Source organism: Mobula birostris, chromosome 8, assembly GCF_030028105.1.
Source record: "Mobula birostris isolate sMobBir1 chromosome 8, sMobBir1.hap1, whole genome shotgun sequence".
Lineage (NCBI taxonomy): Eukaryota > Metazoa > Chordata > Chondrichthyes > Myliobatiformes > Myliobatidae > Mobula > Mobula birostris.
Genome location: NC_092377.1, coordinates 67,518,050 through 67,543,860, shown reverse-complemented (window position 1 = coordinate 67,543,860; position 25,811 = coordinate 67,518,050). Strand labels below are relative to the sequence as shown.

General features: G+C 38.8%; 1 protein-coding gene across 6 annotated transcripts in view; it reads left to right on the top strand.

Moving 5' to 3' along the window:
* Positions 1-25,811, top strand: part of fndc1 (fibronectin type III domain containing 1) — a 200,525-nt gene that overhangs the window by 165,276 nt on the left and 9,438 nt on the right. For all 6 annotated transcript variants that reach the window (XM_072265367.1, XM_072265368.1, XM_072265373.1 and 3 more), the window contains 4 exons: positions 7,506-7,617; positions 10,543-10,622; positions 15,497-15,526; positions 22,261-22,422. In XM_072265367.1, the coding sequence (XP_072121468.1) occupies positions 7,506-7,617; positions 10,543-10,622; positions 15,497-15,526; positions 22,261-22,422 (384 nt within the window). The remainder of the gene's footprint in view (positions 1-7,505; positions 7,618-10,542; positions 10,623-15,496; positions 15,527-22,260; positions 22,423-25,811) is intronic.

Here is a 25,811-nt window from a genome sequence, read left to right as displayed (position 1 = left end):
CTCGTGATATTTTCACAACCACATTGATCAGGTTAAAGGACAGGAACCTTGAGTTACAGAATAATGATTTGTTTTTTATTGACTAGGTTAACAATAGGTTTCCTAAGAGTCTGGATGGCGTTGTTCCTTTAGAAGATGGCTAGATTATACTTGTTAAAAATTAACAAAGAACATCTTGAACCATAAATATTTTCCTCTGCTGTGCTAAAAATATGAGTTTAGCAAAATACCTTCCGACCCTGGAAAGTGAATATACATCACAATTTATGAGGAAAAAATAAAAATGTTAATTTTAGGAAAAGCTCCAAAAACCGGAAAATTCTAAACAATAAAATCAGTTTAAAACTTATTTATGGATAAGAAGTGTTTTGTTCTCACATGGATCCCATGAACAATTTTGAAAATGGCCACAAAACATGGTTTTCATGCAATCACAAACATGCAAGTTGTTCCCTCAAACCCTTCCTCACTCTGAAAATACATTTATCTTTTTACTTTTCCAGTTCTGATGAGGGGTCATTGACTTGAAACAGTGACTCTGTTTCTCCCTTCATTGATCCTGACCAACCCTGCTGAGTATCTCCAGCATTTTCTGTTTCTATTTCAGTTTTCCAGAATTGGCAATTTCCTAGTTGTTTTGAAGTTCTTGGAAGAAACATTGCCACATGTTTCTATAATAAAATGGAGACCCCATACAGAAATGAGACCATTGGAGAAAGGGAAATTTAAACAAGGTTAAATCATAAAATCAGATCATAGGGCTGTCAGCAATATATATTGCTGTTCAGAGGTGCCAAAAGTTCAGCCAACAACCCTAAGAAGTCTGTTGACCTTGGCAAGTTGAAAAAGTTAACAAATTTGTGAAAAATATTTATGCTTTTGAAGTTAATAAGAACTCTATTAATTTTCTGTAAGTTTTTCCAGAACAGATTTGGTTAAATCTTTAAAGTTTTTCCAGATGGCTAACATTACTTATGTCATTACAGCTTAAGTAATCATTCACTTTTGGATTTGACAGTAAGGGAAATAATTAAAACAGGCAAAAGTTTTGTCTTCTGAATTAGTTGGTTCTTGGTCTAAGTTCTTGCTTTGTCATTCTTTTTCTTTCTCAAACTACCACAATCCAGGGATTATTCATTAATTTGATACATTCTTGCCTCTGGATAAAAAGGGATCCAGCAAACATGAAACTTAGATCAAGTCAAATTGACAGTAATAAGTACTACTTCTGCTTAATCTTAGAAGATATCACCTAATGCTGCTGATATTTTTCTTCAGTTAACTTGCAATTCTGCACTGACGAATGTTACTCATCCCAAACGCACATCTGTAAAGGATCTTTAAGTTTCAAAATAGTGCACAATGTTCACGTGGTCAGTTGAAAAATAGCCTCCATTAAAATTAAAATGGCTGATCACCAGGTCTTCCATAGTCCTCTAATTCGTGTCAGGTCTCACCACTGTAGAGGAGGGAGCACTGGATACAGTAGATGACCTCAAAGGATTTGCAGATAAAGTGTTGTTTCACCATAGAAGGACTGTTTGGGGCCCTGAATGAAAACAATAGTTTAGGTCTATTATTTGTTTTCTTTGATCTTCAATTAAGACCTTTTCCCCAATACTTTTTGGAAAATAATGTCATATATATTCAGCCTCACAAATGCAAAGTAATAAGTCTTTTCATGTGAATTAAGAAACCAACAGTGTCTTTGAAAATTTAAAAAAAAGGTGTTGATTTTTTTAAAGCTTATTAAATAAATGTTACTTATAATCAACAATATTGTTTTATCAAAAAAATGGTAATTACATAGATCAATCCACTGAGCAGCTTTAATGTCTAATGTCAACCCAACTTGATTGCACAGCTGTTTTTGCTTTATTGAAGTCTCTTCCCATGTTTCCCCATTTACATTTATCAGAGTTTTCCTCCGTTACTGTCGTAATTACTATCGCCCAGTGGCACTCACATCTACAGTGCTGAAATGCCTCAAGAGGTTGGTCATGACTCGACTGAGCTCCTGCCTCAGCATGGACCTGGACCCACTGCAATTTGCCTGTCACCACAGTAGGTCAATGGCAGATGCAATCTCAATAGATCTTCACATGGCCTTGGACCACTTAGACAATACAAACACCTACGTCAGGATGCTGTTCACCGACTCTTGATCAGCATTCAACACCATCATTCTCACAATCCTGATTGATAAGTTACAGAACCTGGGCCTCTGTACCTCTCTCTGCACTTGGATCCTCGATTACTAACTGGAAGACCACGATCTGTGCAGATTGGTGATAGTATCTCCTCCTCGCTGATGATCAACACTGGTGCACTTCAGGAGTGCATGCTTAGCCCACTGTTCTACTCTCCATATACATGTGACTGTGTGGCTAGGCATGGTTCAAACACCATCTATAAATTTGCTGATGATACAACCACTGTTGGTAAAATCTCAGGTGGAGATGAGAGGGCGTACAGGAGTGAGATAAGCCAACTAGTGGAGTGGTGCTGCAGCAACAACCTTGCACTCAACATCAGTGAGATGAAAGATTTGATTGTGGATTTCAGGACGGGCAAGATGAAGGAACACATACCAATTCTCATAGAGGGATCAGATGTGGAGAGAGTGAGCAGTTTCAAGTTCCTGGATGTCAAGATCTCTGAGTACCTAACCTGGTCCCAACATATCGATAACAGCTATAAAGAAGGCAAGACAGCGACAATACTTCATTTGGAGTTTGAAGAGGTTTGGTATGTCAACAAATACACTCAGAGACTTCTATAGTTGTACCGTGGAGAGCATTCTGACAGGCTGCATCACTGTCAGGTATAGGGGGGCTACTGCACAGGACCAAAAGAAGCTGCAGAAGGTGGTAAATTTAGTCGGCTTCAACTCGGGTACTCACCTACAAAGGAGATCTTCAAGGAGCGGTGTCTCAGAAACGCAGCATCCATTATTAAGGACCCCCAGCACCTAGGGCATGCCCTGAAGGCACACATTCAGCGATTCAGGAACAGCTTCTTCCCCTCTGCCATCTGTTTCCTAAATGGACATTGAACCCATGAACACTACCTCAATTTTTAAATATATATTATTTCTGTTATTGCATGATTTTTAATCTATTCAATTTACATATACTGTAATTGATTTATTTATGTATTTATTTTTCTTCTAGCTGCGAAAGTTAACAAATTTCACGACAGATACCGATGATAATAAACCTGATTCTGATCCCGATTCCAAACCAAAATTATTCATCACCATAAAAAGTTTTATTTGAAGTGTAGTACTTTTTAAACTTGCATCGATCATTTTACCTGAGCACATCCTCCCACAGTACATCTTGCTTTCTTAAAATTTTTTATGTGTTTTATTGACAAATTCTGTTACACCCTGAGTTTTCTTTGCATGTTTGGAATTAATACCAAGCATAAGGGAAAGTTCCAAGTTTATCTATCACAGGTTGGATTCAGGTGAAGGAAATCTCATAATAATGTTGTATATTGATTTTGCATTTAGCTTTTCAGCCAGAGGTGAAAGGAAATCAATGGGTGTCAAAGGTTATGGGGAGAAAGTAGGTCATTTGGATAGATAGGGATAATAAATCAGGCATGATAGAATGGTGGAGCAGACTTGATGACCAAATGACCTCATTCTGTTCTCATGACTTATGACCTTATGGAAATACCAGTGTGTCAATATTCTCAGTGGAAGTGAACAATTTGCTGCCATTAATTTGGAGCATTAGTTTAGAATGAAAATGAATGTTTGACCAGGTTTCTAGTGCTATAAATTATCAAGTGAATGAATGTAGAGAAGTAGGCACTGACTATGCAAGTTCCTTGAGTTTCTTGATTTCCACCTTTTAATTAGTTGGACAAAAAATAGGAGCAGCTTCATCTTTGCCTTGTACTGGTGTCTACTTTCTATTAGAATATGGTATGCTTCAAAAGCAATGAGAGGGAATTCGGGAGGGCTAAAAGAAGGCATGTGGTTGCTGTGGCAGACAAGGTGAAGGAGGATCCCAAAGGCTTCTACAGAGACAATAGGGGCAAAGCGATAGCAAGGGACAAATTTGGTCCACCTGAAGATCAGCATGGTCATCTATGCAGGGAGCTGAAAGAGATGATTGAGGGAGATCTTAAATTGATTTTTTTACCTCTGCATACAGACACAGTGTCTATAGAACTGAGGCAAAGTGATTGTGAGGTCATGGACCGTATCTGGATTACAGAAGAGGAGGTGCTTGCTGTCCTAAGGAAAATTAGTGTGCATCATTCCGCAGGGCCTGACAAAGTGTTGCCTTGGACCCTGTGAGAAGCCAGTGCAGAAATTACAGAGCCTTGGCAGAGGCATTTAAAACATCCTTCACCACAGGTGAGGTACTGGAGGACAAATAAGGTTGTTCAAGGAAAGGTCTCAGTGCTGGGTCTGTTGTTGTTTGTCACTTATATCAGTGTGGTATATGTGGTAAACATATGTGGTATATCAATGTGGATGCTAATGTGGTAAACTGAATCAGCAAATTTGCGGATGACGCCAGGATTGTAGATAGTGGGTAGCGGGGAAAGCTATCAAAGCTTGCAGTGGGATCAACACCAGCGGAAAAATGTGTTGAAAAGTACTAGATAAAATTTTATATAAACAAGTGTGAGGTGTTGCACTTTGGAAAGGCAAAACAGGGTAGGTTTGCACAGTAAGTGATAGGGTACTGAGGAGTGTCCTTGAACAGAGGCAGCTGGGAATATGGATCCAGAATTCCTTGAAAGTGGTGTCACAGGTAGTCAGGGTCATAAATAATCCCTTTGCATATTGGCTTTTAGAGATCAAAGTATTGAATACATGAGTTTGAACGTTATACTGAAGTTGTTAAAAGACATTGGTGAGGCCTAATCTGGAGTATTGTGTGTGGTTCTCATCACCTACCTACTGGAAAAATGTCAATGAGATTGAAGAAGTACAAAGAAAATTTCTAAGGCTTTTGCTGGGATTTGAGGACCTGAGATATTGTGAAAGATTGAATTAGTTAGGACTTCATTCCCTGAAGCACGGAAATGAGATATAATTGGGATATACAAAATTGAAGGGTATAGATAGGGTAAATGCAAGAAGGTTTTTTTCACTGAGGTTGAGTGAGACTGGAACTAGCGGTCATAGATGAAGGGTGAAAGGTGAAATACTTAAGGGGAACCTGAGGGGAATCTTTTTCACTCAGAAGATGGTGCAACTGCAGAAGGTGCTGCCACTGGAAGTGGTGGATGCAGGTTCAATTGCAACATTTAAGAGAAATTTGCATAAGTGCATGAACAGGATGCATATGTAGTGGCTTGGTCCAGATGCGGATCGATGGAACTAGGCAGAATAACAGTTTGGTGCAGGCCAGATGGGGCAAAGGGCCTGTTTTTGTATTGTCGTGATCTGTAACTCTACTAATAGAAGAATTTAAATCAAACATTTTTATTTAGGCGTTGGAGGCTTGTATGTATGACCTCTGGCTTTTCCCTGGTTGTGAAAGGAGGAAGGTCAGGCATAGGGCTAGCAAACTTGTAAAAACCCAGAACTACAGAAATGCCAACAGAAACTCCAGAGACCTCAACCCAGGGAGAGGAAGAATCTTTACCTCTAAGATGCATGAAGTTGTGTAGGGAAAGTGGTAGCCACAGGGCCGATCAATGTTCTACTGGCCTAGGACATAGGAATCTGCCGAGCTGCTGTTGGTGGCCTGTGCCCCAGTAGGGGTGATGGGCTGAAGAAGAAGAAGAAAATCCTTTGATTTCTTAACATAACCGGTGGATTTGGAGTGCGGTGTTAGTTCCTCTGGCATCACAACACATTTGGGAATTTTGAATGTTCTGTTTGTGATTCCCAAGTTTACCAAGGCTGACTGAAGTTAGTTGATTACTCATAAGAATTGATGAATCAGCCTGGATTAGAATTGCAATGTGCCCTGAAGTTGTTTTTGAAACGTTGCCCAACTTAAACTTCATTCATATTCAAAGTCAAAAGTTGACAATTTTTATTGTGAACGTTTTGCAAGGTTCATATCTTCAAATTGAGTTTTGCAATGGGAGAATGTGCTTTAATGGTAGCATTATGTTAAAGGATAAACTCTGACCATTCTCACCTCTGACATTCCTTGAGTATGTCCTATGTCCTATCCACAAAAGACAGGGCTATCCAGTGATGGCAATTAATATTCTGTTATTGTATCCCAATCATGAATCAACAGAGGGAAGTTCTCATTCACTAGCAATCTGCTCAATGTTACTCATTGTGGGCTGGCTAATATTATAGCAGACATGGATAAAAGGCTCCAAAGGTGAGGTGAAAACATCTTTAAAAATAGTATTTGATAGGAATCTAGTGATAATCAGGTTTACTGCAGCTGGAGTTACTGGGATTTTTTGGATGAAATTTATTCTTCTGTTTTAATTAGTAAGTGACTGCATTTCAGAGTGAATTAATTCATCACACTCTGGTCAGAAGTATTTTGAGGATGTCATAAAATAGACTTTTTTTTTACTTTTTATTTTCCATGTGTTAATTAATCACATTTTCTCTGGTCTGTCATTCATTTTCAGAGTTAGCATTATTTCCTTTAAAATACTTAGCCAGCTGGAATGCAAATGCAATTTAAAGATCTTTGTTTTAAAAGCCAGTTTCTAAGTCTATTTGACCAATAGGCAATGAGAACAACAGGCAATGCTTACAAAGAAAGTCAGATTGTCAAAATATGTAATTTCTATGATAACTACTAGATAAGTGCACAAACAATGTTGTGAGTCTCAAAAAGACCACGGTTAACATAGTGATTTGCATGACGCTATAACAACTTAGGATATTTCAGAGTTCATTTCTGGCGCCATTCTGTAAAGAGTCTCTGTACGTCCTTCACATGGACTGTGTGAGTTTTTTCCAGGTCCTCCAATTTTCTCCATTGCCCAAAAACGTACTGGGTAGGTTAATTGGTCATTGTAAATTGTCCTGTCATTAGATTACAGTTAATCGTGTTTGTCAGTGGTTGCTGGGGTGGCGTGGCTTGAAGGGCTGGAAAGGCCTACTCTGTGCCGTATAGCTAAATAAATAAACAAAATTAAAACTTGTTGATTTTTCTGATTGGAAAGAACATTGCATAAATCAGGTAGGCATCTTTTTTTTTTGAAGATTATCATGCTGACAGATGCAGATTTTTCTCTCCTTTCACAAAAGTAAATACGTTGGACTTAATCCACCATGGATACAACAGATGTCTAATGTGGTGTCTGCTGTATTAACAACAGGATGAATAGTTGACTGAATTAATTAAGCTGTCGTAGTATGTGTTTTATTTTAGTATATTCTAAAATGACAATAATTCACACAGTTATTGCTAATCTAACCCAGAAAACGTTAACTTGGGACCTTGAGCTCAGAGTTGCATGGAAAATATCTTTAATTAAATGGAAATGTTTGGCTACAATAGAGAAAATTCTGTTGCATTTACTTCTGCCTGTAATTTCAATTGCAGGTTACCTTGTTTATAGTGCCTCTTATGATGACATCTTGCAGGACAATTGGTCAGCAAAGCCTACAGTAGGAAGCACACATTTAGCTATTGAAAACCTGAAGCCAAACACAAGGTAAGGTTAAAGAGGGCATGCGATCAATAAGAAAACATTATTTTATAATTTTGATCATTTTCCTGTATTCCTTTGAACATTTGTCGTATGGATCATTTGGCTCATTTACTCTCACACCACAAGAACCACCTCCCATCATATTTAGTTGCGCACTAACTGTTCCACGCGGACCAAGATTCTCACCAAAGCCAGTCCCTTTGCCTACGTTCCTATCCGCATACCTGTCCAATTGTCTTTTAAGTGTCCTCAACCACTTCTTCTGTCAGCTAATTCCATGTACTGATCATCTCTGGGTGAAATTACTCTCTCTCAGGTTCCTATTAAATCTTTCCTCCCTCATCCTAAACCTATGTCCTCTAGTTTGTGATACACCAACTATGGGGGTGAGGACTGTTCGTATTCACATTCTCTATGTCCCTCATGTTTCAATACAGCTCCATAAGATCACCCAATGAGGATTGATCTTGTACAGGTGTATGTTATGCTCCAATGAATAAAATGCCAACCTGTTTATTCCCTCTCTGTAACTCAGGTCCTTGAGTCCCAGCAACATCCTTGTAAATCACTTCTACAATCTTTTCAGCTTAACGGCTTTGTTCATTTCATAGAGTGACCAGAACTGAACACGATATTCCAAATGTAGTCTCTCCAATGTCTTGTACAACATCCTGTTCCATCTCACTTTCTGTACTTAGTGCATTGGCTGATGATAAGCAGCATGGCAAAAGTTGCCTTCAGCACCCTAATTGCTTACAAGACCATTTTCAGGCCCTATCATTTACAGTGAAAGGATCTGTTATCACTTGTTTTCCCAAAATGCAGCACTTTGCACTATCCAAATAAAACTCTATTTGCCATTCCTTCACCCACTTACGTAGCTAATCAAGAACTCTCAAAATCCTGACAACAATCTTCATCGTCTCTGACACCATCTATTTTACTATCTTCTGGAAACTTACTAAACACATTCTCATCCAAATTATTGATACAAATGACAAATAGCAATGGTCTGGCACCGAACCTAGAGGAACACCTCCAGTCGTGAGCCTCCAGTATGAAAACAACGATCATCCACCATCTTCCACCTTCACCCTATGATTCCGACCATCAAGTCAAGTGTGTATATCCAGTAATTAGTTTGTTCTCCCTGGATCCCATGCAATCTGACTTCCCATGGAATCTAATGCATGAAGCATTATCAAAGACCTTTGGCCATTTACTCTTGGGATAAAATGCACAAAAAAACTCGGAATTAAAAAAACATTTTACTCTTAGAAAGTGCAACATTGGCAAAGCTTTTTTTTGATTTACCATCCAGTGTTTGATGCTGACTTGGTTTAGCATGATCTTTATGATGAAAGTTGCTGTATATTATGGTCTACAATGAACCTCAGATTTTAAATTGTATGTTAATTTAATATGGATTTTTGTGATTTGCATTTGTACTTTACAATTGATTCACTATGAAATTTTCACAGTTTTGAGCTCAATATGGATGTTTTATCAATCATGGAAGGATTTCAAGGTCAATGAAACAAGTGTGGATCAAATAATGTATCTCAGCTGCAAGATCTCATTTTTGTCTTGCCTAAATGTCCATTCATGTAGTGATTATATCTAATTCCATCATTTCCTCTGGCATTGAGTTTAGCTATCATAGTCACTGTTCATAACATTAAAAAAAATACTCTCGTATCCCTTTAAAATTTCTTCCCATCACCATAAACCAATAGCCTCTTTTTTATACCTTTACAATGGGATAGAGTTTGTCTATCTGCCCTCTATACCTCATAATTTTATATACATCTATCAGATCACCTCTCAGCCTCCTCAACTTCAGGGAAAGTAAACCCACACTGGAATTTGTCCCCATATCTGAAGTCCTCCAATTCAGTCAACATCCTTTTCTAACCTAACTCTGTCCATTGTAATCTCATCATTCCTATAATGCAGGGGTTCCCAACATTTTTATGCCATGGACCAATACCATTAAGCAAGAGGTCCATGGACCCAGGTTGGGAACCCCTGCTATAGTGTGTTGACCAGATCTGTTAGTGTGATCTAACCAATGCTTTGCAAAGTTACAATGAAACATCTCAACTTTATATTCTGTGCCCCGAGTTAAGAAAGTAAACATGCCAAATGCTTTCTTCAGCAGCCTATCTAACTGTGTTGTCTCTTTCATGGAACTATGGATTTGAATTGGGGAACTGTAGATTTCAAATGATTTGATGGATTGGGTGACAGCTTGACCAATGGGGGACATGAGTATAGGTCTGCAGTCAGCAATGCGAAGAGTATTTCTGCAAGACGACAACTGCACTGGGGTTGAAAACTGTGGCTAAGTAAGGTTGGACCCTTTACTAACACTGAAGCAGGCCTCAATTTAGTCTGAGAGGGTAGCTTCATTTTCAGTTTTTGATCTTGTACTAACCAAACAGGTTAGGCTGAAATTCCGAAATGTAGCATGCAACAGTATTACTTTAAATGAGCAACTATCTCATACTAAGTTAGGAGGTAGGGCTGTGATTGGAGGTCAGAAAGAATGGGAAGGATGGAGTGAGTGATTCAAATAGGGCTTTCACTTGGAGCCATCACAGAGCAACATTATGTTGGAGGTGAAGGAAAGAGAAATACTTTGAATTTTGTGCTCAAAGAATTTTGCGCTCAAAGAATTTTGCCTGAAGTTAAATGCCTGCATTTTCTAAATGTTTACTTATGTTAGTGAGTTTTGCCTGCTACTGACACATTCTGGAAAATAAAGTGCATCGTGTGCTTCTGGTGGAATTTTTAACTTGCATCATTTCTGCCAAATTAAAATTAGAGTTTGGAATGATGCTATACAATATGCTATCAGTTTGAGCTGGTGTAGAATGTAGCCTAGCTTTGCAAGCAAAATAATTGCTGATATTTGCTATTTTTCAGGTATTATTTTAAAATTCAAGCAAAAAATCCATATGGTTATGGTCCCATTAGTGAAGCCTTGTCTTTTGTTACTGAATCAGGTAATGTATGACATTTCTTGTTTGGTTAACGTAATAGATATTTGCCACCAAAATTTCATTCAAATCAAACCGGACAAGCTGTGAAATCAAGTTAATGCCTTGAATTTATTGATTAACATTAATGAAGCAAATTATGAAAACTGTATAGAACCTTCTGATTAAATTGTGTGATGCACATGATCCAGTTATCCTCTCCATTTTGATCTATGCAAAACCCAGCTTGTGAAGTTGACACTTCGCTTGAATTTTCTTCCTGGAACTGATTATTAAGTATGATGGCTACAGGGATGTCTGCGACTAGCACTTAGTCTAATGAAACTTAGACTAGCTCTGGACATTGCTTTTCCCTGCTACCTCCTCCCTCTCCACTTGATTGTATGTTTGCCACCTGCCTGTTCTGTCCATGTGTAAAATGGATTGGGTGTATTATTTAAGTTATTATTAATAACTCATTAAAAGAAACGTAAGTTGGCTATCTTTCTTTCTTTTCCCTGCAACTACTACTGGAAACGGAAGTTCTTATTTAGCCACTTCCCCCCCCACCCCCCCCCCACTGAAATTTGGTGCATCATGAGTGCACCTGCAGTAGCATCAAATTAGCAATGCCAGCCTTCCTCTGCAGAGTATATTTTCCATTGCAAAGTGTCTCACCAGTCGGATCTTCTTTACATAATTGAATATGACACAAGGAAAGCAACTCTGACCCTTTGAGTAGGAGCAGAAAAACCTAGGCTGAAGTGCAAGCTGCAAAGTCACAAGATTAAGCAGTGAGGAGGCAGCCTTTTGTTAAGTCAATCGGAAATAAGCAATAACTGTGGCCAATACGCTATTCCCTGGGTTGAGGAAAGACGGAATTTAAAAGCATGAATTTTTAGGGTTCTTTTTAAGACATAAAGCACTGTTACAGGCCCTTCTGGCCCAATTCCTTGCTGCCTAGTTATACCCATGTGACTAACTAATTTACCAACCTGTATCTATCTGGAATGTGGGAGGAAATCCGAGCACCCGGAGGAAACCCACATGGTCATAGGGATAACGTACAAACTCTTTAGAGACCATGGTGGAATTGAACCTGGGTGGATGGTGCTGTAATAACGTTGCACTAAATGCCACATAACAGTTCAAGTTATATTATCATTTGGATAAATGAAGCAATTTCAAGATCCTTGCACAGTATTTACTTCATGCACCCTGCTTGTTCTGTCCTCGCAGCATTGGCAGGATTGATGAAATCACCCTGTCAAATTCTAAAAATTCTACAACTTACCTGGCCATCTTTGGACTTGGTGGATTTGCTAAATGTATGCACCTGCTGCAAGGTATGGGCTCTGAAAGCACTGATCACAAAATTTGACATCTGGACAATTTTCAACATCTTTGAGCAGCAGCACAAAAGTTCAACAGACTGAGTCCTGAGATGAAAGCAAGGAATAATCTTGTTGAAATTTATATTTGTAGAAGTTTGAACATGAGGGCCGTTGAGATGCTGGAGAGCGAAGAAGTGAATTTAAGACCATAAGACATAGGAGCAGAATTAGGCCATTCAGCCCATCGAGTCTGCTCTATCATTTCATCATGGCTGATTCCAGATCCCACTCAACCCCATACACCTACCTTCTTGACATAACCTTTGATGCCCTGACCAATCCGGAAACCATCAGTTTTCATTTTAAATACACCCACAGTCTTGGTTTCCACAGCTGTTTGTGGCGGAACATTCCACAGATTCACCACTCTGGCTAAATAAATTCCTCCTTACCTCTGTTCTAAAGGTTGCCCCTCAATTTTCAGGCTGTGCCCTTTAGTTCTGGTTACCCCCACCATAGGAAACATCCTCTCCACATGCACCTTATCTAGTCCTTTCAACATTTGATAGGTTTCAATGAGATTCCCCCACATTCTTCTAAATTCTAGTGAGCCCAAAGCTGCCAAACGCTCCTCATATGTTAACCCCTTCATTCTCTAAATTATCCTTGTGAACCTCCTCTGGCCTCTCTCCAATGATGACACATTCTTTCTGAGATGTGTGGCCCAACATTTTTGACAATACTCCAAGTGCAGCCTGACTAGTGTCTCATAAAGCCTCAGCATTATCTCTTTGACTTTTATATTTTATTCCCCTTGAAATAAATATCAACATTGTATTTACCTTCTTTATCACAGACTCAAGCTGTAAATTAACTTTCTGGTAGTCTTGCACAAGTCCCTTTGCACCTCTGATGTTTGAATTTTCTCCCCATTTAAACAATAGTCTGCACTTTTGTTCCTTTTACCAAAATGCATTATCATACATTTCCCAACACTGTATTGCATCTGCCACTGTTTTGCTCCCTCTTCCAATTTGTCTAAGTCCTGCTGCAATCACTTTGCTTCCTCAGCACTACATTCCCCTTCACCTATCTTCGTATTATCTGCAAAATTGCCACAAAGCCATTATTTCCATTATCTAAGTTACTGACAAAGGAAGTGAAAAGTAGAAGTCCCAATACTGACCCCTGAAGAACACCACTAGTCACTGGCAGCCAACCAGAAAAGGAACCCTTTTATTCCCACTTGCTGCCTTCTGCCTTTCAAACATTCTTCTATCCATGCCAGTATCTTTCCTGTAACACCAGAAGATTTTGTCTTGTGAAGCAGTCTCATGTGTGGCACCTTATCAAATGCCTTCTGAAAATCCACGTAAATGACATCCACTGCCTCTCCTGTGTCCACTCTGCTTGTTACTTCCTCAAATAACTCTATTGAGGAAGATTTGACAGACCAGATTTCCCTTTATAGAACCCACGCTGACTTTGACTTATTTTATCATTAGTCTCCAAGTACCTCAAAATCTCATCCTTAAAAATAGACTCCAACACTTTACCAACCACTGAAGTTAGGCTAACTGGCCTATAATTTCCTTTCTTTTGCCTTCCACCCTTCTTAAAGTGTGGAGTGAAATGTACAATTTCCCAGTCCTCCAGAACCATGACAGAATCAAGTGATTCTTGAAACATCATGACCAATTCATCTGTTATCTCTTCAGCAACCTCTTCCAGAACCTGGGATGTAGTCCATCTGGTCTAGGTAACTTAGCCACCTTAAGACCTTTCAGGTTGCCTGGCACTTATCTTTTATAATAGCAATGGCACATCCTTTATAATAGCAATAGCACTCACTCCTGTTCCCTGACACTCACAGGCCACTGGCACACTGCTAGTATCTTCAAAAGTGAAGGCTGATACAAAGTACTTATTAAGTTCATCCAACATTTATTTGTCCCCCATTACTACCTCACCAGCATCATTTTCCAGTGGTTCAATATCAACTCTCACCTCCCTTTTACTCTCTATATAACTGAAAAAACTTTCAGTATCCCACTTTATATTAATGGCTAGTTTGCCCTCATATTTCATCTTTTCCCTTCTTATGACTTTTTTAGCTGCCTTTTGTTGGATTTTAAAAACTTCTCAATCATCCAACTTTCCACTCACTTTTGCTACCTTATAAGCCCTTTCCTTGGCTTTTATGCAGTCCTTACCTTCCCTTATCAGTCATAGTTGCCTACCCCTGCCAGAAGTCCTTGAGGATAAGGAGTCTATCATTTAAGTGAAAATAAACTATTTGTGTCACTCTGTAGGGTATCGTTGTAACTCTCCAGTATGTGGTAATGGAAAGTATGCAAATTGCTGGCCAGATTTGAACCTGAGACCACTCGCCTCGAAGTCCAGTGCTGGAATAAACAGCAGGATCCAGCAATCTCCCCTTTGATTCTAAGTCATATATTTAGAATTATTACATCTGAAAATTCAGTGGCAGAAAAGCTTGTGTTATTTACATTATGTATAAAATAATCAAAAACTAATTAAAGTATAAAATATCAAAGGGTACAGTAGAGTGCAAAAGTTTTAGACACATAGATATAGCTAGTGTGTGTAAGACCTTTGTATTTAACAATGTGGAGTGGAGAGAGAGGTTGTAAATCTAGCAGGAGCAAAGGATATTGGGAATGGTAAGGGTGGTGTACCATGGGAGGGGTGTGGGACAGATGGCAGAGAAGGAGTGCCGGGAGTGGGTGGTGGTGGTGCAAGTGCAGATATACCTAGCCCTGTGACACTCGGTAAGGTCACTTAATGTCAAGCAATTGGTTTAATGATCATTACAGAATGTCTCTCTGATACTTCCTGCTCCCTCCCTCTCTCTTCCCCTTTTCCCAACAATGATTCCCTTCTCCCTCCCCCTTTCCAACTCACAGAGACCCATGTCAAAATCAAGTTTTTCATCGCTCACGTATATCATGAAATTTTTATTTTGTGGCAGCAATACAGTGAAGTACATAAAATTAGTACAGTGCTGTGCAAAAGTCTTAGGCCCTCTAGCCAAAGACTTTAACATAGTACTGTACATACTTTTCAAAGTATTCATAAGATTATGTCATGTTTAGGCAGCTTAGTAAGCCATCTGGTGGTGTGGTGGCATCTGCACTGCACTTGGAGGAGAGTGGTTCCGGGTTCGAGTCTGGTTGGCTCCTTACTCGCTTTCCATCCATGTGGGGTTGAACATCAAGCTAGCAACTCGGCCTCATAAAAACCAGATAAATGCTAAGGAAACAGCAAAAACATCCCACCGGATATGCCACAAGGCGCAAAAAGCAACAACAACAACATATGCTAATGGAACTTAACTGATGTGAAAGAAAGAGGTCAAAATATTCTTCTGTATTCGGGAATGGGGGTATAGAGATAGGACAAGAAAGTGACTGATGTAAATTTTAAGGTTTTTATTTTATCAACTCCCACATTTTCATGCATGATTTGTTTCTTTACAGTTATTTCATTCATGAAACTAAATTGCTGCTGGTTTTTGACTAAATACGTTTCTTCTATTTCCAACAGATGACCCACTGATCATTGTCAGACCACCTGGTGAGTGCCCCTAAGCATGAAAATTCCAAACTATTGAATTAGTTGTTTTGTGCATTTGTGTCACAGCAATTTCTGTTTTAATCATTCACAGTAAATGGGCATCACTTGCCTTTCAGCATTAATGTTGAACATCTTGAACCACTTCAGCTCTTGTACTTGCTGTAGCGCAAGAGAGTTGGAGGAATTTGATCAGTGACTCTGAAGGAGCTGCAATATATTTCCAGGTCATATCGGTCTGTGCACAAGTAGTTGGCAATGTTCTTTCTGCACTTGTCCTTCCAGGTGGTAGAATTCAAAGGCTTCAGGAATGTTCCTCGTGGTGTGTGAAGGATTGTGGATGGATACTTATAAAAGAGATAAAGCATGTGAAATATTGTTTTGCTTGCACTTGTGCAGACAACTGAAGAGTTCTCATAATGTTGCTGAATTGTGTTTAAGGTGATGAAAAGGCTTTGAAGGTGAAATCTGACTGCAGAATACCCAGACTTGTTGCCCTTGTGCTTATGCAGTATGTTTGTTCTGAACTGCCCGGTGAGCAGTAATCAAGGATGTTAATGGTGATGATGCTGCCTTTGCTTCTCAAGGAGAATTAATTAACTTATATTGAAGGTGATGGTCACTTACCAGCATTCTTGGTGTGTTTGTTAGTTACCTCTTGTTAGTTTCAACATAAATTTTCTGAGTTATTGCTTCTGCTTCATTCCAAATGGAAATTTCCAGTAGAAGTAAAACACCCTGCAGCAAACTCTAATCATTGATTTCCTGATCGTAGGATGGAAGGAGGTACAATATAGCAGGTGAAGATGGACAATGCCCCAAGGACTCTTTTAGTAATACTTGATGCTGAAATTAATAGTCACCAGAAATGACAGTCATCCAAGCTATGGATTCAACCAGGGCAGAATTTTAACTGCTGATTTCCTTTGTTTCCAGTCTTTATCAGCATGTCAGCATGTGTGATGTCACATCTGATCTTCATATTGAGGACAGACACACTCACTCCCATCTCTGGCATGTAGCTGCTTTGTTCATTCATGGCCTGTGGTTTGAACTGAAGGCAATTAATGGATGATACTCCTGATGAAACCAATCACTCTGCCAATGATTGAGTGCAAGCTGATGGGTGTTAATTGGTGTATTGAATTTGTTTTTTTTTGGATGTTTCCAAATCCTCCAGTTTAGTATTTAACATTTGCGTGCTGAACTCCATCATCATAATGCAGAATTAGTGTTTGTGTGTGGATGTGGGCAGGAGAAAGGGGAAGAGAAACACTGTTCAAGATGATAAGAGTCGTAGATCAAAGAGACTTTCCCACGGTAGAAGTGATTATTATAAAAGGACATCATTTTTAGGTAATTGGCGGAAAGTATAGGAGGGATGTCAGAGGTAATTTTTTTTACACAGAGCAGTGTCTGTGTGGAATGTGCTGCCAGGGGTGGTGGTAGAGGCAGATACATTAGGCACATTTCAGAGACTCTCAGATAGGTATATGGATGATAGAAAAATGGAGCGCTCTGGGTAGGGAAAGCTTAGATTGATTTCAAAGCAGGTTAAAAGGTTGGCATTACATTATTGGCCAAGTGGCATTTTCTGTGCTGTGCTGTTCTATGCTCAATATTTCGTGCTGCCAAGTGGCTGTCATAGTTTTATCTGAAGCAGCCTGGCTTGAAACTCTGTTGGTTCTGGAGCACAAACATTAATGCTGCAGCCTCAAGATTATTGTGGCCCCTAGCTTTGTTTGTATCCTGTGTACTCAGCTGTTTCTTGATAGTGCATGAAGTGAATTTACTTGGCCAAGGAACGTATCTGTCATGCTGGGCTTCTCAAGAGAAAGTCAAAATGATTCATCTTAGCACTTTAAGTTGAAGATGTTTCCAAATATTCCAGCCTAGTCCTTGTACTCATATGCTGAGCTCCATCATCATAGTGCAGAACTAGTGTTTTCCCTGCAATTTTCTGTCCATTAATTTTAACACCATACGTGATGTGCTGACCTCTGTATAAACCCATTCAGCATACCTCTCTCCACTTAAATTTAGTTTCTTGGATAACTACCTTTGTCAGTACCAGCTTGCTAAATTATAACTGGAATCTGACTTTGGACCTGAAACGGTTTGGTGGAAGCTCTACTCCAAATTAAAATCATAAAAACAGAACACACAGCCTGAAGGAATTGCGTGTATGTGGACAAAGAAATGGGAAGTGTAGACAGTCAATGGAGGGAAAGCTGGTTTTTATGATGGGCTGCCTTCGTAACAATCTGTAGTTTCTTGTGGTCCTGGCCAGAGCACTTGCCATACTGTGAACCATCCAGAGAGCATGCTTTCTACTGGGCACCTGTAAAAACTGATGTTAGTCATTAGAGACACCACTGAATTCCCTTAGCCTCTGAGGAAGTAAAGGAGCTGGTATACTTTCTTGGCCATTAGCATCAACGTGGTTGGACTAGGACAGTTGGATAAAGTTAAATGAAGAAAGAGATTTCTAGTTCTAACAAATAGAGATGTGTCAGTTCCAAGAAATATCCCGATGAGTCACTGTTGATACAGCCAACCTGCTAACAATAGCAGATTTCCAGAAAAAGTGTTAACACACTCATAGAACAAGAGATTCTGCAGATGCTGGAAATCTAGAGCATTAGACACAAAATGCTGGAGGCACTCAACAGGTGCAACAGCATCTATGGAGGGAAATAAACAGTTAATGTTTTGGGCAGAGTCCCTTCATTAGGGCTTTCCCAGTGCTGCCTAACCAATGTTTTGTACCACTTAGCATGACATTCCCTCCCCTGTACTAGAGCACACCATATGCCTTCTTCACACTGTCATCTATCTGTGTTATGATACTGATTTGTCTCCATAAGACCATAAGCCATTCAGCCCATCAAGTCTGCTCCACCATGCTATCATGGCTGATACTGGATCCCACTCAACCCGATACACCTGCCTTCTCGCCATAACCTTTGATGCCCTGACCAATCAGGAAACTATCAACTTCCGCCTTAAATATACCCACGGACTTGGCCTTCGCTGCAGTGTGTGGTAGAGCATTCCACAGATTCACTACTCTTTGGCTAAAAAAAATTCTTCCTTACCTCTTTTCTAAAAGGTCATCCCTCAATTTTGAGGCTGTGGCCTTTAGCTCTGGATACCCCCACCACAGGTAACATCCTCTCCACATCCACCCTATCTTGTCCTTTCAGCATTCGGTGGGTTTCAATTCAATAAAATGGCGGAGCAGACTCAATGGGCCGAATGGCCAACTTCTGCTCCTTTGTCTTATGGTCTAATTGACAGGAAAGGAACAGTAACTCAAATAACCATGTGTAACAACGGTGGTGTGCAGAAGAGCATCTCTGACTGCACATGTCAAACCTTGAAGTAGATAGGCTACATAGCAGAAGACCACACTGATTCCACTACTGTACCGAATAAAGTGGCCACAGTGTACATAGTTTGTGAAGTGTGCTGGGTTGTGATTGAGTGTATTTCCCTTCAATTCCCAATTGTTTCAAGTCCTTGCATTACCTGTCCAATAAAGTGGCTTCCCTCATCAAAGTCCATTGCAGAATACCTTCACAACCCCAAGATTTTTGCAGGAGTTAGAGCAGGAACTGCTTTGCATTGAAAAGCCTTGACTCAGTTTGTGAAGTTAACCACAAGAACCAGGCAATATTTATTTATCCTGCTGGAAGTTGGAAGAGATCCTATAAATTTTCTCTAAATGTATTGCCAAGGCCTTTCTGATCTTCAAACACACGGTTGAGGATCTTTTCTCTTTATGAGCTACAGAAAAATCCTCCTCATTCTCTGATAGGGCCATTGTCCCATAGTATTTTTTTGTTGCCTTGTATTAGCATATTCTGCTCTAATCCTCCAAGCAACAATCAAAGGCAGTCTTTTCTCTGGTATACTAGCAAATTAATGGCCTCAAACAGCATCCCTTCTGATGGTATCTTTCCTCTTTCATTTTGTTTATTATTTCCTAAATGGACAGATTTGTCTTTTGTCATGACCTCTCCTAAGTTTTCCATGGGACCTCAAGAAAGCCCTTCTCCAACAACTTCCTTTGCTAACCTGTCCAGCTGTTCTTCCTTTGTTACTCTGTTTCAGAATGAGCTTTTATTTGGAATTGTATTAGTTCCTTGCATTGCTACTGATCACCGACAGATCTCACTTTATCTTTCTTTTTTAATCTTTTTATTAATTTTCAAATTCATAAACATAGTAACAGTACTAACACAAAGAGTTTGGGATTACATTATTGGTAATTGACATATGCAAGTAAAAACTACAGATAATACAAGTATATTAGACCTCCCAAACTCTTAATATAATTAACCATGATAAAAAGAAAAATGAAAAAATATCAAGGAAAAAGACCCCAAAGTAAAAAAAAACACTAAACTAAACTGAACCGAAAACTGATCTAAACAAAACAGAACAAGGCTGGACTAATATATTGCATCGAATACAATCATTAATGTCGTTAACTCCGCTCCTCTATCCATATATCCTAGGTTAATAAAAAGGATTTGGAAATAGGCAAACTACATCATATGAAAGTGTTGAATAAATGGCCTCCAAGTCTCTTCAAATTTAACCAAAGGATCAAAAGTGACACTTCTGATTTTTTTCTAAATTTAAACATTTCGTAAATTTTTTGGTTTGAACAAATTTATTTTATCAAGCCCTATTATATCTATTTTTTCCCACCCTCTGTTATGGATCAAACCTTTTTGATATGGAAAATGAAGGGTATAATATGTTTTTATGATTTATTCTTGGATAACTGTTTCATGTCTTTTGAACAGTGGTCTAATAAATATAATTTGCCCAGATCCTTTTTTTTAGATATTTACAAATTAGAAACTTTTAAAATACTACGCTACCTACCTTTCCGACTTTATATCCAACTGATATCATGGGAAAAATTTTAGGTTTAAATCCTTGTCAGAAGGGTTTAATAGCAACTATTTATGATATAATTATGAAAATACAACCAGGTACATCTGATAAATAAAGAAGGAATGGGAAAGGGAACTTCAACTTCACTTACCTATAGAGAAATGGGAGAAAATCTTTCAATTAGTTAACTTTTCCTCTATATGTGCTAAACATATGTTGATACAATTTAAGGTGGTACATAGGGCCCACATGTCTAAAGATAAACTAGCTCGTTTTCACTCTCATATAAATCCTGTTTGTGACAGATGTCATTCTGAGGTAGCTTCTTTGACTCATATGTTCTGGTCTTGCCCTCTTTTGAAAACATTTTGGAAAGATATTTTTGATATTATTTCAACAGTTTTGCATATGATTTACAACTTCATCCTATTACTGCAATTTTTGGTTTACCAATGATGGAATATAGTTTGTTATCCTCTTCAGCTAGTCAGATGATTGCATTTGTTACATTAATGGCTAGAAGATCCATTTTATTGAATTGGAAAGAGACCAATCCCCCTACTACATTTCAGTGGTTTTCCCAAACTATATCATGTTTAAATTTAGAGAAAATCAGAAGATCTTACTTTATCAATGGCCACTTGAATGCAATTCTCCATTCACTGATCTAAATCCATGCTTTTTTGAAATAGCAGAAAAAGTCTGTCAGTGAATTGCAGACAAACTCAGAAGCCCAGCAGAGAGGGTATGCTGGTGGGAACTCATTTGGGTGACTCACTGCAAATGAAACACAAGCCTGTTCTGTCTGCTGCACAACAGACAACTTGGTGATTTCAATATTCATTTCATGAAGAACCCCATTGTACCATGGACCAAGCATTTTTGTAATTATATTTTTGATGTAGGCATTGTATTTCTTCCTTGCATATTGAATAATCAATTTCATATTATGACTCTTGCTATCACTTAACTGACCATAAATTACTTCATTGTGAAGGGATGAGAGAGCAGGGCTGAAGAAAGCCGTGGTTTCAATCCATTTATCTTAGACCTCTTGCTATAGGATCGAAGTTTTACTCTACCAACACCAGTTTGTGTGAAATGGCTTCCCCATATTATAATAAGTCATTCATGTGTATTCATCACTTTTACTGCAGTGGGTTCATGGATGAGAATTGAGGTAAGTGAAAGCATATCTCGACCTGCGGGATCCACAGAAGGGGATACAAAATAAAGCTGCAATCATTTCTTGTGCATATTCATAGTCTCTTCAGGAAAGTTAGTTTGCTGCAAAGTAAGCTGGTCAGTCTGCATTATGGCAGAACCCAGCTGGTTCTTCATCCAGTTTGCAAAAGCATGTGAAAGAGGCCATCGATGGACATTTAACAGAAACATGTTGGTTTACCAAAATGAACCATGAAGAAATACAAAGAGAAACAGCTTTCTATGCAAATACGTCTAAGTAATTTGTGCTGATTTTGGTCACTGTCAGTTGGTAGAAAATTAAATCAAGCTTGCCATTTTATTTCAGTTCAGCATGCCAGCTGTTGTGGATATGATGACAGGCTAGCATATGTTTAGTTTGTATAATTTTGAGTTGGCTGTGTCTCAGAAATTGTTTTGCTCAAATCATCCCTCAAAGTACAAGGAACCAATCTGTATCTAATTTCCAAGATAACACAACTAATGGTGATTTTTTTCCATTATTGTTATTGGTTCATAAAAGGAATGGATAGTGAAAGCTTGTCCCTTCACCAAGATAAGGCAGTGACGTGCTAGATTCCAGTAATATGAGAAACATTGCACCATGTGTTTCTTCTTTACAGGAGGCGAACCAATCTGGATTCCTTATACATTCAAGTATGAGGCATCTTCCAGCGAATGCATGGGAAAGCAGTATGTGAAGCGCACTTGGTATCGCAAGTTCGTTGGTGTGGTACTTTGCAACTCTCTGCGATACAAGATCTTCCTGTCTGAAGGACTGAGAGGTAACCAAACAATGGAGCATTTTCAAAGCTTGTCTCTGAGCGTAATTTCTTTATTCTCCAGAAAAACATAAGCATACTCAGAAATCCAGGTGTGTGTGTGTCTATCTATCTTTCTACCTATCTATCTATCTATCTATATATATAAATAAAAATATGATGTAGGCATATAATGTTTCATATCTAGAAACAGCTGGCTTTGTGTGATTACACTGATGCTTGCATATCAAAGAAGATGTTGAGTATGTAAAGTATATCCATATTTATCAGAAATATATATAGTTTAGCATTTGTATATGTATGCTTGTAGCTCGACCCTGGATGTTCATATAGATTGGTCTATATCAGATGCTTGGTTAGGTCTCTTTGAATATAGTGGTTGTTTGGATAAACCAATTAACATCAGAATTCTGCAAGTCTGGCAAGCAGTGGAAGTGGAAAATAGATTTTTTGTCTTTGCAGAGAATAGACCATGGAGCATAGAGAAGTGCAGCACAGAAGCAGGACTGTCGGCCCACAACGACTGTGTAGACCAATTAAACTAATCCCTTCTACATGCACATGATCTTTATTGCTCCATTCCCTGCCAGCAAGATATGCAGGAATGAAGCAGAAAAGTAATAGCATTAGGATAATAGTAAAGATAAAAAGTAAAAGTTGCTCATCCTCCTTTGATTATTCAGTTTTGAGGATAACGTTATGGGAAAAGTCCTTGAAAGGTAGAGGTCATGATTAATGCATTGCCTAGTCTGAAAGACATAGCAATTCATTGCTGTCAATTTATTTGGTGTAGGCTGCATTGTTTGATTAACCAATTTACAAAAATAATATAAAAGTATGAGAACGAATGCAAAGTAATTTCAAGAAAACCTGAGATAGAACATAGAACAGTATAGAGAGGAACTGGCCATTCGGCCTACAAGGTCTGTGCCAAACACCAAACAAAGTCTTCATCAGGACTGGAAAGGAAGGGGAAGAAGCCAGGATAAGAGGTGGGGAGTACAAGCTGCAGGTGAGACCAGTTGAAGGGGAAGATGGCTGGGTAGGAAGGGGATAACATAGGTAGAAGAGATAAAAGGCTGAAGAATAAGCAATCTAATGTGAGTGGACAGTGGACCATGGAAGAAAGGGAAGGATGAAGGGGACCTGAGGGAAGTGACAAGCAAGTGAGGATAAGAGAAGGGAATGAGAGTGGTAACCAGAATGGAAAATGGGAAAAAAATATATGTGTGGGCGGGTAGAAATTAGCAGAAGTTTGAGAAATCAACGTTCATGCCATCAGGTTGGAGGCTACTCAGAGGAATATGAGGTTTTACTTCTCTAACCTGAGTCTGGCCTCCTCACGGCAGTAGAGAAATCAAATTCATATTTCTTCTCAAGCCAAAAGATGGTAGGAGTCATAGAAACATCGGGAAAAGGAAGAGGCAGTTAGGCGTAATGTGCCTTCAGATTCTGAAAAATTGAGTTCAGGGGATGCAGCACAATAAAAACTTTTCTTTCCCATGATGACTACCCAAAACCTCCAGTACCCTTTCAACTTGCAGGGGGCCACAGCTCTCCAACACTTCGCATGATTTTTTTTTCTTGAACTCCCCGTTAAACCCTCCTCTAATTAAAATTTACATCACCAAATGATTAAACTTCCAACTGTGGAAATAAATTCATTATTTTCACCCAAGTTGTCATAGAATTTTGTTCAACTCAGCTTATGCTCTGTCAGTCTCCTACTTCTTCAAGGAAATTCTTTTCTGCAGAGCTGAAAATTCTTCAGCTCTGGAAATATGCTGTAATCTCTTTTGTTCTCATTGTAATGTTAGAATTGTGCATTGTAACGTTTCATAAGATTCTAGTCTGTGGCTTGAATAATTTTTTGCCCCATATTGAGCAAAAGCACAGCCTATGGCCACAATGTCTTCATGTCCACATCAAAGTGATCTTGGATTCTCATCTACATTGGCATGAGGGACTCTGGAGTGATTGAGGACTATTTGAACTGTGTGTCCATAGAACTAATGTCTTCCATCCCTGATTGGTTCAAGCAAAGCCAAAAGTGGTGTTTAATGGTGGACCTCTGTTCTGTGCAGAATTTGTCAAAGCAAATATGCAGTTCATATTGAGGCATAATATCCAAACTATCCACTTTCCTGCTGATAGCTGCTGTTTTTGACAACCTCTATGATTCATAAAGATTTTCATTGAGGATGCACATTTTCTTTCCAGCCCACATGCCTGCTACTTTCAGGCATCTATGCATATGTACTCCAAGTTCTCACTGTTTCCTTACACTTCTGAAAATGCTCAGAATGTGGAACTGGCTACCAAAAAAGAAAAGATAGGTAAAATTACTGAAAGCCAGTTAAAAGAACATAAGGCAATTGCAGATGGAAAGGAGTTAAAAACAATGTTGATGTGATTAATTGGATACAAGTGGGAAAGGACACTATTGAACCCAAAAGCTTTCCCAGATGGTTTGTTTCCATGCTACTGATTCTCTAACACATTTTTTTTGAAAGATGACATGTGGGGTGGTGCATTATAAACTTAAGAAAAATGATCTCCTTAAATAGATGAAGCAACAAGAAATATGCAGGCAATGTTGCAGAGAGTGGTGGAGAAAAGTTCAAGTTTCCTTCAGAGCAGAAAGATTAATAATTCTGAAGTACTTTGTCATGAAGTAGGAGCAAGTGTCACGTAATCAGGAAAAAGCTTCGTCCTTTTGCCTTTTTCTGCTGGTATCTTGTATGTATTTGTATGTTACACGATTCTTCTGATGACTCCCCCAGCCAGCACCCTCTGCCCCGCGCCCATTTTCTTGCTGCAGTTTGTATATTAATCCGCTGCCCGATGATAGAGACCTTAAATCCAGAGTTCACAGCTGCAGTGGAAATGTGAAATGAAATGATTTGTACAAAGCTAAAGAGTTATGTGAGTCTTCGAAAATGGTTTTAACACTCTCTTGAATGCTGAGATTCATATCTGACTTCAGCAATATGTTACAATAATTGGCAGGTTCTCAGTAATTCTGTATTTCCTGCAAATGGAATTTACGATTGGAGTTGACAGTTGACAGAAGTTTGTGATATGTCCAAGTATATGAAATTAACAAACAGGCAAAGGCATGACAGACTCAGCAAACAATTCACCCTTCATCCCCTCCCATGTATTCATTTAATCTCCTAGGAGAGATAATAAACCAGAGGCAGATAGCAAGTGGGGGAAAAAAGTGAAATCACTGTTTTTCAATTTACATAAATGTGTCTGGAAAATCAAATGTCATCTCTCATGTCACACACCTATATAATGTGATTTCTAAACTTGTAACCATCAAGTTGGAACCTTCAGTATATTCTAAACAGTTATCACTGTATGGGGGAAAAGAGTTGTCAAAATGC